General features: G+C 37.6%; 1 protein-coding gene and 3 pseudogenes across 1 annotated transcript; 1 reads left to right on the forward strand and 3 right to left on the reverse strand.

The window, feature by feature from the left end:
• Positions 1-57: 57 nt before the first annotated feature.
• On the reverse strand, positions 58-1,809 carry LOC136416494 (carboxypeptidase B-like; annotated as a pseudogene).
• Positions 1,810-2,834: 1,025 nt separating this feature from the next.
• LOC136416371 (carboxypeptidase B-like) lies at positions 2,835-5,049 on the forward strand. Its single transcript, XM_066401506.1, has 8 exons — positions 2,835-2,940; positions 2,991-3,203; positions 3,255-3,354; positions 3,861-3,961; positions 4,012-4,225; positions 4,286-4,545; positions 4,599-4,810; positions 4,862-5,049. The coding sequence occupies exons 1-8, from the start codon at positions 2,870-2,872 to the stop codon at positions 5,011-5,013; spliced, it is 1,323 nt and encodes a 440-aa protein (XP_066257603.1). The 5' UTR covers positions 2,835-2,869; the 3' UTR covers positions 5,014-5,049.
• A 692-nt stretch (positions 5,050-5,741) lies between these two features.
• On the reverse strand, positions 5,742-7,658 carry LOC136416495 (carboxypeptidase B-like; annotated as a pseudogene).
• A 1,164-nt stretch (positions 7,659-8,822) lies between these two features.
• LOC136416496 (carboxypeptidase B-like) lies at positions 8,823-10,518 on the reverse strand (annotated as a pseudogene).
• Positions 10,519-13,017: the final 2,499 nt, after the last annotated feature.

Raw genomic sequence — 13,017 nt, forward strand, 5'->3', positions numbered from 1 at the left:
ATTAGCCCTTCTTTCCCCGTTTCGACTGCTCAAACATGTACTGCATTCATTTTAATTGTACTAAATCCTTAACAATATTTGTTATAATTATTGCGTAACATCATATGACTGAGGTTTATATTTTTACCAATACTGTGGACAAAAAGAGAATGAGACGCTTTCATAGCGGTAAGTTCTCCTATAAAGCATCAATTATTTTGATTACAAACCAAATAAAGCAATAAATTGTAATTTATAGCGAGGATAATTTCAGTGAAAACAAGGCTGATGCAGCGTAGATTAGAAATTACTAGTATGCCCCCATATAATAAATTTCGGTGGCATTAGTCCAAAATTTTTCCTCAATATACTGATGGAAGATCCTGATTCCCTCAAATGTTTTTTGCACTACCGGTAATATCTACCTTGCAAGGATCATGAAGTAGTATGGCGCATCTGGAACTCAACGAAACTTCCCATGACTCCATCTTCACCTTGCTACACCATACCTTCATCAGGCAGCTCCACAGTATAAGAAAGCTCAATTCCAGCTTCCCCTATGGCTCAATCGTCAGCAGCTCTAGCTGCAACGTACAAGAGAATCTTTTAGTTTTCTACCACTCAGAACCTATGGTGCTGCTATGGCAATGGTCGCAAGTGTTCCAGGGACTTTTAGCTCGTCCGCATTGTCTGTGTAAATCGGGGCATATCTGGAAGGGCAGATAAATATTCAGTTGATCCTGAATAGAGTGTAGCTTACCCCCAAGGAAACAGTAGCATTTCTCCGTAGTTATGGAAGGCTAAGTATAAACGAGCATTCATGCCAATGCCCAGTCTCTAAGGGCACTGGTTTCTGGTTCAGAAAAACGACGGTACCTGCATGGGTGTCAGAACAGGGATCGTCAGAAGTCCCATCAAACATCCACATGTATCTGAAGCTTCTGTTTAGGTCTGTTCCAGTGCAAGTGCCCTCCACTGTAGGCTGGCGGATTTTCCTCCAGAGACGATTCTAGTTTACATGCAAATGATAAACACGCAAAAATTCAATATATTAGGAATTCACATCGCTTTGAGTGTACTCGTACCCGTCAAGATTCAAGTTAGGTGCAATTGCCCAGTCTACGTTTTGGAAAAGGGCTGCATTAGTAGAGTGTTCAACTAGCTGGTTTATAATATACAGGGCTACTGTAGGGGCAATCCATTCCCTGCAGTGAACACCTACATCTAAAATGATTAAGGGTTTCGATACTGAGGTCTCACTGGGACCACTGGAGATCCTGAGGGAAATTCATTCTCTTAGACAAATGTATCTATTAGATTGATAAGATTTAATGTAAGAGCAGAATGTCTCTGTCCTCATAAGACTAACCAATGGTCTCTATGGTGGTAATTTCTGAGTAATCTTGAGCGATTCTTCGGACGTTAGCCATGTGCTGAAACCTCAAGTGTTACCTTCTGGTGTAAAAAAATAAGAAGAGACTTATCTCTTCATAAGTCATGAAGCTGTTAAATGTAACAAATCCATTATGTGCCAACAGCAACTCGAAGTAGTCTTGCTCTGTGGGCGGTACCATTGTATGACTAACCGTCTCAATATTTCTACTATTCTTCCAAAAATCGTATTTTGAATTCTTAGAAAGCTCATGGAGGAATCTCAGTCGTTCCAGATTTTCTGGAACCACTTCATACACCTTATACTTGGAACGCGGTTTATCCAAAAGAGCCTCTTCCTGTAACTAGTGTTGCTTATCCTTTATAGTTGATGGTTGTAATGATGTTTGAAGCGAGTAAGTTCAAGAGGAACATTGCCCCAAGCTGTAACACTGCCATGGTAATCATTATCGCTTCAAGGAATGTGTGAAAATATATTCGTGACTGTATTATCAGGTTTGTAATTGATTACGGCTGGCTGTAAATCATAAACAATATTCTCCTGAAGAGTTTCATTAAGCCGATGATGTATTAGGGAGATAAAATTGTTTTCATCTCTACCCATTTGAGATAATTTGTGGTTTAATGCTTAGGCTCAGAACATTAAATCTTGGAAAGAAAAATAGAGCCAATCCATTAATCACAAATTCTTTGAGCGTCAAGAAATCTAAACGTCGCAAATTGGATTTCCATTTCTCAAAGCTTTAATATCTACAGAATGTCATAATCCATGAACTTTCAATTTCCGTTTTATTCTTATGGCTCTTACAGTTTCCCAGATATTAAGTTAGGGAATTTGGAGAATATACAACTCATTAGAGTTTATGTAGATTGACTTGACTTCTCAATCACAATTATAACACGTTGTTCGGGACACCCTGTATATTCACAAACCGCTTATTTTAATTAGCGCATAATACTAATTTCCTAAAGTACATAAATGGTTTGAGATATCCAACGTAAACATACTCAATTTTCATTGGTACCGCATCCTGGCGCAAGATGCAGAAAAGAGAAAAAGCAATGAATCTTGGAGCACGCTAGCACAGGACAGAATATCCTAAGCTAATGACAGCGTTTACATCGCAGAGATGTTACTGATATAATGTCTTTTGGGGACATTTTGGATTTTAATGTTAATTAAGATTAAGATTTCTTGGTCGTGTCTTTTATTATAGTTTTTACATATTTTTTGCCCTATAATTTTACAATCGCTTATTTAATGAGGCATAATTACATCATATCCTTGTCTTAATACCTATAAAACTGTGTTAGATACGTATTTTACTACATTCGCACCCTAAATTTATGTTTGCTTATTTTATTCAAATAATTTACGATCAACAATTAAACCATCACAGTTAAAAGATTAATTTATTATGAAAAACTTCTACCATCCTAAAACAATTATTTCGTCAGTAGATCCCGCGCATTGCGAAGGTACCCACCTAAATTGATCATGAATTGGTATCTTCTGTTCATAGAAACCTTATTACTTACCATAACCATTGATGGAGAAACCTTTGAAAGGTCCGTTATAGAAATCTTGCCTTAATTCTCTCTAAAATAACAAGTTTCAGGTATAAAGTGTACCATGTAGTACCCCAGACCAAAGAGCAAGTGAATTTCATCAACCAGCTCCACCTGGAGCCCAAATTTGACTTCTGGGAAGATGGGACTACCCTTGGAGGTGCTAGCGATGTTATGGTTGCACCAGAGCTGCAAGAAAAATTTGAATCAGACCTCAGCAGAAATGGGATTAATTTTGAAGTAACCATTGACGATGTTGAGGGGTGATGGTGCTGATTTTGAGTGTAAATCAGGTGAAACAAATGTTTCTTTAGGTTGATTCAGCAAGATCGAAGGGACATGTTTTTGTCTCGGGCTGAGAGAACTGCATTGCTGGGACAAGTGACGTTTAGAAGCTTCATGAGTGTTAGTGAGGTAATTTATTTTAAGAAAACTTAGGTGCAAGCCTCCAAAAGAAATGGGCGTCCAACTCTCAGTGAGAAGAGAATTTTTGGCAACAAGTGTCCACCTCTGGGTTTCATCAGGCATGTGTTTGTACAAAGTAGCTACACATACATCATGCCTCGCATGCTCAAAGACATAGGCATATGCGAGCGTAAACGAAAAAAAGGAGGGATCACAAGCAGGCATCATTTTAGCTTTTTGTGGAAACACCCAAAGTTTTTCCAATTTCGGGAATGAATTCAATATATCCACGATAGCTTTGCCGTGGATACCTGCTGCGACTTACCCAGCCGGGAACTTTCAACAATGGAAACAAACCTCTTTTTTCTTCCGAAGACACCCGTATATGCCCTGACCGTACACAGCTTTCATGAAGCCAATACGAAGAAACATGCGTTCCTTGTACTTGAACGCTCATTTCTTTGGCGGCCTTACCATCAACTTTTCCTACTTATGATTGAAAAATCTTTGCGTAGCAAATGGCGTATGTACGCAGGGTGGCTGAAGACTATCCCAACATTGCCACCCTTGAAAAACTGGGAGAATCTTACGAAGGCAGGGACATCCTGATCCTTCGGTAAGTATCTCAAGGATGTCTGAAAAGCCTTCAAATACGTAGCATTTTAGTGTTTCGAGTGGGACAAGCGCTACTACCACCCCTAAGCCTGTAATCTTCATTGATGCAGGAATTCACTGCAGAGAATGGATCGCTCCTCCAGTAGCTCTATATATCATTCAACAATTAGTAGAGAACCCCCTTAATGCCTATCTTTATGAGAATGTAGATTGGTATATTGTCCCCAATTTGAACCCTGATGGATATGAGTACACTCAGTCTCACGTGAGGGATAACTAAGCTAAAGCTAAGCTAAAGAATTATTATTTGGAGTACCGTATCTAGAATCGCCTCTGGAGGAAGAATCGCCACCTTACTGAAGGAGCTGGGTGCTACGGCACCGACTTGAACAGGAACTTCGGCTACAAGTGGATGTTTGCTGGAGCTTCCAATAATTCCTGCAGTGAAACTTTCGCTGGTCCTGAAGAGTTCTCCGAACCTGAAACACGAGCTCTTAGAGACTGGTTCCTCACTCACTCTGAAGAAAACGTGAAACTTTATCTAACATTCCATAGCTATGGAGAAATGGTGCTTTATCCTTGGGGGTAGTTTTTCCTATCCCAATTCGACTATCACAAACGGGTTTTTTTAATTTTAGCTACGACACAGTATTGCCAGACAACTTTGAAGACCTCCACTATGCAGGGCAGCTGGCTGCAGCTGCCATTGACCAATCAACAACAATCAACTCTCGGTACCAAGTTAACAGCTCAGCTATTCTTCTGTACCCAGCAGCGGGGGGTAGCGATGACTGGGTAAAGGCGGTCGGGGGGGTAGACTTGGCATATTGCGTCGAGTTGCCCGACGGGGGTCAGTATTTCTTCATCTAATTGTTGGAGGATAAAAAGGGGATTATTTTAGATGCTCCGTATTATTTCATGATCCCCGCAAAGCAGATTTTACCTGCCGTACAGGAGACTTTTGAGGGAGTCAAGGCGTTTCATGGACATATTGAAGAGATATCTTGGTATGGTTTACAGGATGATTCTATGATTTTGACAAGGGATGTTTAGGATGTGTAGAAGAAAGTCATTTTAATTGGAATTCCTTGGACTGTTTTCTATGGATTCAGTTCGAGATCCTCGATAATATATTTTAAATCAAAAGTGAAATTTTGATTAACTTTCCTACCAAATTAATTCTATTTAAATTGGCATCTGTACAACACAGTAAGGGACCTGAACTTGTTATTCGGTGAGGCAAAGTTTTTTACCCAAATATATTTATGTACATACAAAATTTCCCAAAATCAGGGTAAGCTGACGAGAAATATTACAAGTATTTTTAGTTAATTTGAGGTAATTCTCAAGACAAACACATACGTGTGCGACAATTTTATTGCCGAATCTTTTAAGCCAAAACAAGGTATTAAAATCCGATCTATGATTGATTCGGATTTTTTGTATACCACAAGGGCGCGAACACCCCTGAATTTGGTTGATTGTGACAAGATTTTTGTCGGGTTCAGGGTGAAATTAAAAATTCTAAATATTAACGATTTTTTAAAATTCTTTAATTGTTTATAAAAATGTGTCAATTTTCCAGTAATTTAAAATTTTCTTCATCAATTTGTGTCAAATAGTTTTGTAAATAATTGAGTTTTAGTAAAGCTATACAAGCGTGAAAAAAGTCGTAAAAATTAAGGTGAATCAAAAACTTTTAAGAATTGGTACTATGTTTTATCACGGAAATTATATTTATTTTTAACAAAAAACCCATTTTCATAAAAAAAACTGCCATGTTCCATATAAAAAAATGAAGTAAAGGTCAGTTTCCGGTGTAACCGGAAGTCATACCAGATTGAAAATATCTTGACAACGTTAGGTTTTTTTTACAAAACAAAAATACATTAAACTTGTAATTATCCATATACGGATTGAGTTAGTTCCTAAAGGCAGACCCTGTGTTTAAATTAAACTGTAGTAAATTTACAAAACTTCATTAATGTCCCTTCAAATTTTAAAATCCTCATCCAATTCCCTTTGCGTAAAGGGTGCAAGGACGAACTTTTCCTCAATGTATTCGTACATGGCCACTATTCCTGCCCAAGGTTCCTGCACTACAGGACGAATTTGTCTTGCTGGCAACATGAACCAATAAGGAGCCTCTGCAGAATTTTAGATACAAACTTAAAGCTCAAATCATGAGGTACTTACCTCCATTTAGCAACTCGTAAATGTACGACAAAGCAACACCAGCTTCAGCTTTTATTCAGTCTGTGATGACTCCTGCTGCTTGGTACAGCCCTATAGCTGAGTTGTTTACGTAGTAAGAAAACCCAATTTCGCTTGCCTTTTCTATGGCGGTAACTGCTTTAAGTCCCAATTCATACAGTTCTTGCGAATTTTCAGGAATTAGGTAATCGTACCTGAGGGTTTCATGAGATTTTTCCTTTTATATGTTTCAAAAAAGACTTACGACCAGGGGTATAGTAGCAGCTTTCCAAAGCTGTGGAAGGAGAGATAAAGCTTTACGTTTTCTCTGTTGGAAAGGAACCAGTCTCTGAGAGCCCGAGTTTCTGGTTCTGAGAAAGGTTCTGGACCGGCGAAAGTTTCTGAGCATGAATTATTGGAAGCTCCTCCATGCATCCAGTAGTAGCCGAAGTTTCTATTTAAGTCGGTTCCCCAGCAGGTAGCTCCATCCGTTAAGCGTCTGTTTTTCCTCCATAAACGGTTCTATGCAAATATAATTGTATTCTCAAAATTGAGCGTTTATGAGATACCTACTACTGTAGTTGTGTACTCATAACCATCAGGGTTTAAATTGGGGACGATGTACCAGTCAATGTTCTCATATAAGACAGAATTTGAGGCGTTTTCTACTAACTGGTGAATAGCATGTAGGGCCACTGGAGGCGCTATCTATTCCCTGCAATGCATTTCCTGCATCAATGAAAATTGCAGGTTTAGGGTTTGCTGGGTTTTGGCCACTTGATAATCTATTAATGCGGAGGACTTTTTATTTTTGTTTTAAGAGAAGTTTTTTACTTACTTTAGAATCAATATATCTCTTTCCTCATAAGATTGTCCAATAGATTCTACAGTTACAATGTTAGAGTAGTCTTGAGCGAGCCTCCTAAGATAACTCATTTGCTATAAGAAACTTTTTAACTTAGCGAGTTTGAGTGGTAATATTTAATATACCTCTTCAAGGAACATGTAGCTGCTAAAGGTGAATTCCCCACTCCAAGACAGTATATTCCTGTTAAGGCCTCGCTCAAGCATCTCAGTGTTTAATATGCTGAAATTAGACCGCTAAGCCCAAAGCAAAGCTTAAGTTAATCACTTACGATTCCACATTCTCCACTATAACTTTAAACGCTAATCCTTGGTTTTTTAATTCATCTTCAAAGTACCATAAATCCTCCGGAGCCACCATAACATCACTAGGTTCCCCAAGATTCCTGGTTTGCCTCCAAAAGTCGAATTTATCTTCGCTCAGCTTATGCAGGAAGTTGGCATCTTTTTTAGTTTGAGCAACCACTTCGTAAATTTTGTACCTGTTTTCCACGATTAATTTAATTGCTTTGAAATCGGAAGACTTACCCTCGGTGGGTGGCAAAGCTGCCCAGGATGAGGGAAAAACTGATGAAAATAGAAATTTCAATTACTTGCAGAGACTTCACTTTTGTCCAGGTCACGAAAACTACATGTAACATAGTAGATATCTATTATTTATATCTTTTATTAATCTTTTGTGTTATCCGTTTTATTGGACTCATTTTGGATCTCATAAATTATTAAGGGGCAGAAGATGTTAAGTCGTTTATAATGGTTTGTTCGAAAAATGGCAAAAACCATAAAAGTAGATATTTAGATAAAATGTCTAGGATACAGTATTAGGGAGGGCAGAAAAATTGAATTTTAAGAAAGAATGTTCTATTTGTTGTATTAATTCGTTGTTCGGATAATTATACTCCTAGAACTTCAATTCGTCAACTTCCATAGAAAATGGTTTTAATGCTTCTTTGACAATAATTTTTTTGATATCTCTGGGAACTGGGGAATTTTTGTATTATCTGTCTTGTCCTCGATAGTAAAGATATTTGAAAGCAATTTCGCATCTTCAACTGTTTTCAAGGTCCTTATTCTTAGATACACGTTTGTCATTTTATATGAAAAATTGCTGTTATTACCATTAAAATTCTCAGTAGCGACCACTATGTCAAACTTATAATACTATTTTCAGTGCCATCTACCCTGTACCATATCTCCGTCTTTGTGTATTATGTGAGATTAAACAAAGACAAACCATGGTACTAATCTCGCTGTCCTAAATAAGAAATAAGTCAGCTCTGGATACAATTCACATATTCGATACATCTTCTTTCTTTGCAGTAGGGTGTACCAAAAAAAGACAGTTATATAATACGCAATATATAATATTTCTGTGGAAACATAGGTTGATCGGAGCAGTGGTGGTAAATGAGAATTTAAATAGACAAAATTAGAGATTTTTATTTTATTGATTTTCTTTAAAAAAATTATTTGACTCAAATTGATTCTGGTAATCCTGTTTCTCCTTATCCACTATTAATCGATTAAAACCTTAATTTTGAAAGAAAATCTATTGATACCATTGAAATTAGAGTACCTCCAAATTGCTGAAGAGAAATTTAAACTATTCATTTAATTTCTTGTTATTATTTTTGCATTATTATTGTTTACCTATAATAATCTTTACATCACTTTCCGCTTAAAAAATTGTTTTATTAGGATTTTACTACTGATCCATAATTGCTTGATACCCTAAATTAACTTGATGCTGGGGATTAAGTTGTCTATCTGCTACTTATTGCACGAGTCTCGTCTGAAAGTGACGATGCAAAATAATAGTACTACATACACTTACTTAATTTGTATTTAATACATTTTTAACCATACAAATTATCAATTATCTCGCCTAAGACTGCGAATCCTTCCCATGTTTCCTCGACGATTGGTCTAATCATTTCAACTGGAGGATTGAAGCCGAATAAACCTAGAAAAACCATATAGCATCATCACAATTGAGACAAAATTTGAACGGCTTCGTACCTCCAGCAGGTAATTCCCAACAATATGATAGAGCAACCCCGAAAGCCCCTTTAGTCCAATCATCACTACCTCCAGAAGCTACGTAAAGGACGTTGGTGGAAGACCCAATGGTATAACGTGAACCTATGGTGGAAACGGCTTCTACGGATCTGGCGGCGTCTTCGCTAACCGATTGCAACAGAAGGGCATCTGGAGGAAGAGTACTGGTATACCTAAAAGTTCCTTTATTAAAACCCTAAATTTTCTTTACAAAACTCTTTAGCTTACCCCCAAGGGTAGAGAATATAATTCCCATAACTATGAATAGAAACATATAGCCTGATATGAGCATAATGCTTCTCAAAATATCTTCTGACAGCATCAGTCTCAGTTTCAGAAAAAGGCTCAGGGCCAGCATAGGTGTCGTCGCAAGGGTTGCTACTAGCACCTCCAGTGTTCCACATGTACCCAAAGTTTCTATTAGGGTCAGTACCGATGCAGGAGTTTCCAGGATTGGGTCTTCTAGTCTTTCTCCATAAACGATTCTAAGGGCAACATTTTGGTGTTCATACAACCTATGGGATACTCACTAGGGATGATGAGCGAGAGTACTCATAACCATCAGGGTTTAAGGCTGGAAGTATGGCCCAGTTTATATTTGCATGCAACCTTGCATTATCAGGGTTCTCTACCAGCTGATGGATGATGTGTAGCGCCGAAGGGGTGGCTATTCATTCCCTAGTATGGATACCTGCGTCAATGAAGATGGTAGGTGTATTGGGATCTCCACGACCAATACTATAATATATTTGTTATAACGGCTATTTAGAGCTTTAGGAGACATTACTACTTTATTAGCAACAAGTCCCTTCCTTCATAGGACTCTCCAATTGACTCCAGTTTCACGATATCAGGATATTGTCTCTCTAGTTGATGCAAATATTCCAAGACCTTCGATTAATTAATAATCAAAGCTCCTAATAAATAAAGTTTTCATATTCCTCACATGATCATGTGAATGATAATCATCCCACAGAGCCCTTGTGCCGGCCTTGAGGTTCAAAGACCGATTCACAAAGCTGGAATATTCGTCATCAAGTAACCTGGAAACTAATCCATGACAAATCTATCCAAAACTTAAGTTATGATTTTTCATACTTCTGAACATTCTCACTAAGAATTTGATACTGCAAACCCTCTTCAGCGAATTTCTCCAAGGCTTCCTTAAAGTATTCCTGCACCTCTGGAGATGCCATAACCCTCACCTGAGACCCTAATGCTTTGGCCTCTTGTAGAATGTCGAAGTTGGAATCTGAGTGGAGTTGGTGCAAAATCTCTGCCTGGACTGGGGTCTTTGGGGTGATCAGGTAAAGTTTGTAGCTGCAAAAATGTCTTATCCATGATAATGCGTTATTTTAGTGTCTAAACTTACCTGTCATAGCCCTCACTTTTAACCCCGGAGAGCATAACTGTAGCTACTAGAAGTAGCTCTATCATCGCCATGATTTCTTCAACCAGTTTCGTTGGATTTGGTGAGTGTATTTATAGTTTTCATGAGGGCGATTAAGCGCGTCACTACCAGGATTCAGATTAATGTGAAATTTGTGATCCTCGTGCTATTTATCAAAGCTGCTCAAATACGCAAAGTACATTAACGTATCGATCATTATAGTGGTATTGTTTTGATTGAAAATGGTATTAAGGCTAAGTAAGGCAGGAAAAACATACTTATGGCGAACAATATAAACGTGGATAAGTTTTTATGATATGTTTCTCTTAACATTCTTAGGGCTAAATTACGAATGTTCTGTTAATTTTGGCACCAAGTTTTTCCCGTAGAGACATAATCCTGATACTAAAGGAAGAGCCTAGAACACTGAGGCTCCATTTCATTTCAATGTTTCCATGGAAACTAGTTTGCAGTTAAAGTTAACAGCATGTTCATAATCTGGCTCTAACTCAAAAAATATGAGGGAGCTGTAATTTAATAATTTTTCTTAGGTAATTTCCTTAAAAAGTAACTTTATACCTGCACACCCAGTGGTAATGTCTCTTTTAGTTTTTACAATACGGGACGATTTTGATTTATATCTTCTCGAAAGTACCTCGCAATGGAAGTTCCTCAACTGCATTATGGAGGTTTCAAAATATCAGCTGAGGTATTCAGTTCCGATAAAGAATCCATATCAGTCAATTGAATTGAAAAGATGTACCTCGCTGATGTATATCTATTTTTTGAGGAATTTGCTTTTTGCTATTTTTGAGATGTTACGCGCCAATATCTCGGGAACCATTGGAGCAATCGCCTTATAAAATATCCCAAATTGATTTGTCTCTGTGAACTCTATAAACCCGCGCAAACCCCTTGTTTTTGATACTAATTATTTACAATCAAAATAATTTGCTCAAGAGACACGAGGAGCAAAAAACAACATCAACACGTAATTTGTGGTATGGCTCGGGTGAACAATACTCGACATTGCATTTGTGAATGTATTTGTAACAGAATTTGAATACCTGTAGAAGATCTCTAATGTTTTTATTGTCCCATTTCAAACGAAGTATCCATAGAAGTTAGCAAAACTCAATACTTGCATCTTACGGCTTTAGAATACACTTCCAAATTTTACGATCCCCACATAAAATATATAGAAACGTCACCTTACATTACCCAAATACCTATTTTAGGTTTTAGTGCTTTACATATGTCGCCTCTCCCGAGGGTCGTTCTGTTCCAGATGTAGCTATTTTATTGATTAAAACGAGATCTATGGATACATCTTATATCTTATAAATTCAGATCTAGACTCCCTCATAAATACGAACTTTATTGTATCTGACTCTCCTGGAAGAGCTTAATGGGATAATAATGAGGCTGCATGGTAAGATGGAATGTTAGAGGGTACAACAACATGACATTTTCGTTGTCGATAAAGTTCATTCTGGACCCCATAAATAAAAATTAGAACTGAGAAGCACTGCGGAACGAAGAACAACTGTTGAAGTTACAGATCACGTACTTCCATCGCGAAAGTCGGATTAACCTTTGACGGGCTGCAAATGTCAACTTAAGGGCGAGGGAAAAGGGTTTTTGTTTGGATCTGGCTAGGGGGGATAACGTATTTTGTTGCGATATTTATTAGCATATTAATAGGAAAAGTATTAAAGCGACTTTGTTCCCGTTTTCGGGATACTCAGCCGGAGGGGGGATGCAGGACCAGAGATTGGAATGCTGAGAGTGAAACTTGAGAAATCGAGGTCTGAATTTTACCTGGAAATCACTCGTCTTTTTAAGGATGGACCCACTAGAGAAAATAGTTGTGGTTTTCTAACTGGACGAAATTATCAGGTTCATCAAACAAATAATTCTATATCCAGTTTTTAACATTAAAGAAAAACTTCTATTTTAGTCTATTCAAATTCTCGTTAACCCCCACTGTTCATATGAACACAATATGACTCAAGGCCAACGTTAAATGTCGCGTAGATGTAACTGTCATTTTTTCGTACACTCTGATAATTAGAGACAAAAGATGTAAAGTACGTCTAACTATATTTAAAGCCTACTTCACGATTGAAGGTAGCAAGATTAATGATATAGCATTTGTCTTCATTTAACCTCATGTGATAAACAAAGACGGTTAGATGAGCGGAGTAAGTGGCACCGAATACAATTTGATAACAATGGCACAGTGGTAGAAAATAAGACTTTTAACGGTAAAAGCTTTATTTTTCTAAATACAAGATATCATAATTTCTCGTGCAAGCGCAGGAATCTTAAAACTGGTTATAGATAAAAATTTGCGCCGCAAATTCTCAATGCCTCAAATTTATTGAGCAATTTTATAATAATCAAAGCTAAAAATGGAATAATTTCTAATTCCTTGGTACAGGGTGATGGTACATGAAAACTCTGTAATTCCAAATACAAAGCAAACTTTCCACAGCCCTTCAAAGAACTTTTCCATGCTCGTATGTACACAGAATTTCCGAAATACGCCA

This window comes from Euwallacea similis, chromosome 23, assembly GCF_039881205.1.
Source record: "Euwallacea similis isolate ESF13 chromosome 23, ESF131.1, whole genome shotgun sequence".
Lineage (NCBI taxonomy): Eukaryota > Metazoa > Arthropoda > Insecta > Coleoptera > Curculionidae > Euwallacea > Euwallacea similis.

Bases quoted from the DNA above. Each gene is read 5' to 3' on its own strand.
- LOC136416371 (XM_066401506.1), top strand. From the start codon at position 2,870: ATGAATTGGTATCTTCTGTTCATAGAAACCTTATTACTTACCATAACC. The intron at 2,941-2,990 runs GTCCGTTATAGA...AACAAGTTTCAG, and splicing joins GATGGAGAAACCTTTGAAAG to GTATAAAGTGTACCATGTAG. The intron at 4,811-4,861 runs GTCAGTATTTCT...GGATTATTTTAG, and splicing joins CGTCGAGTTGCCCGACGGGG to ATGCTCCGTATTATTTCATG.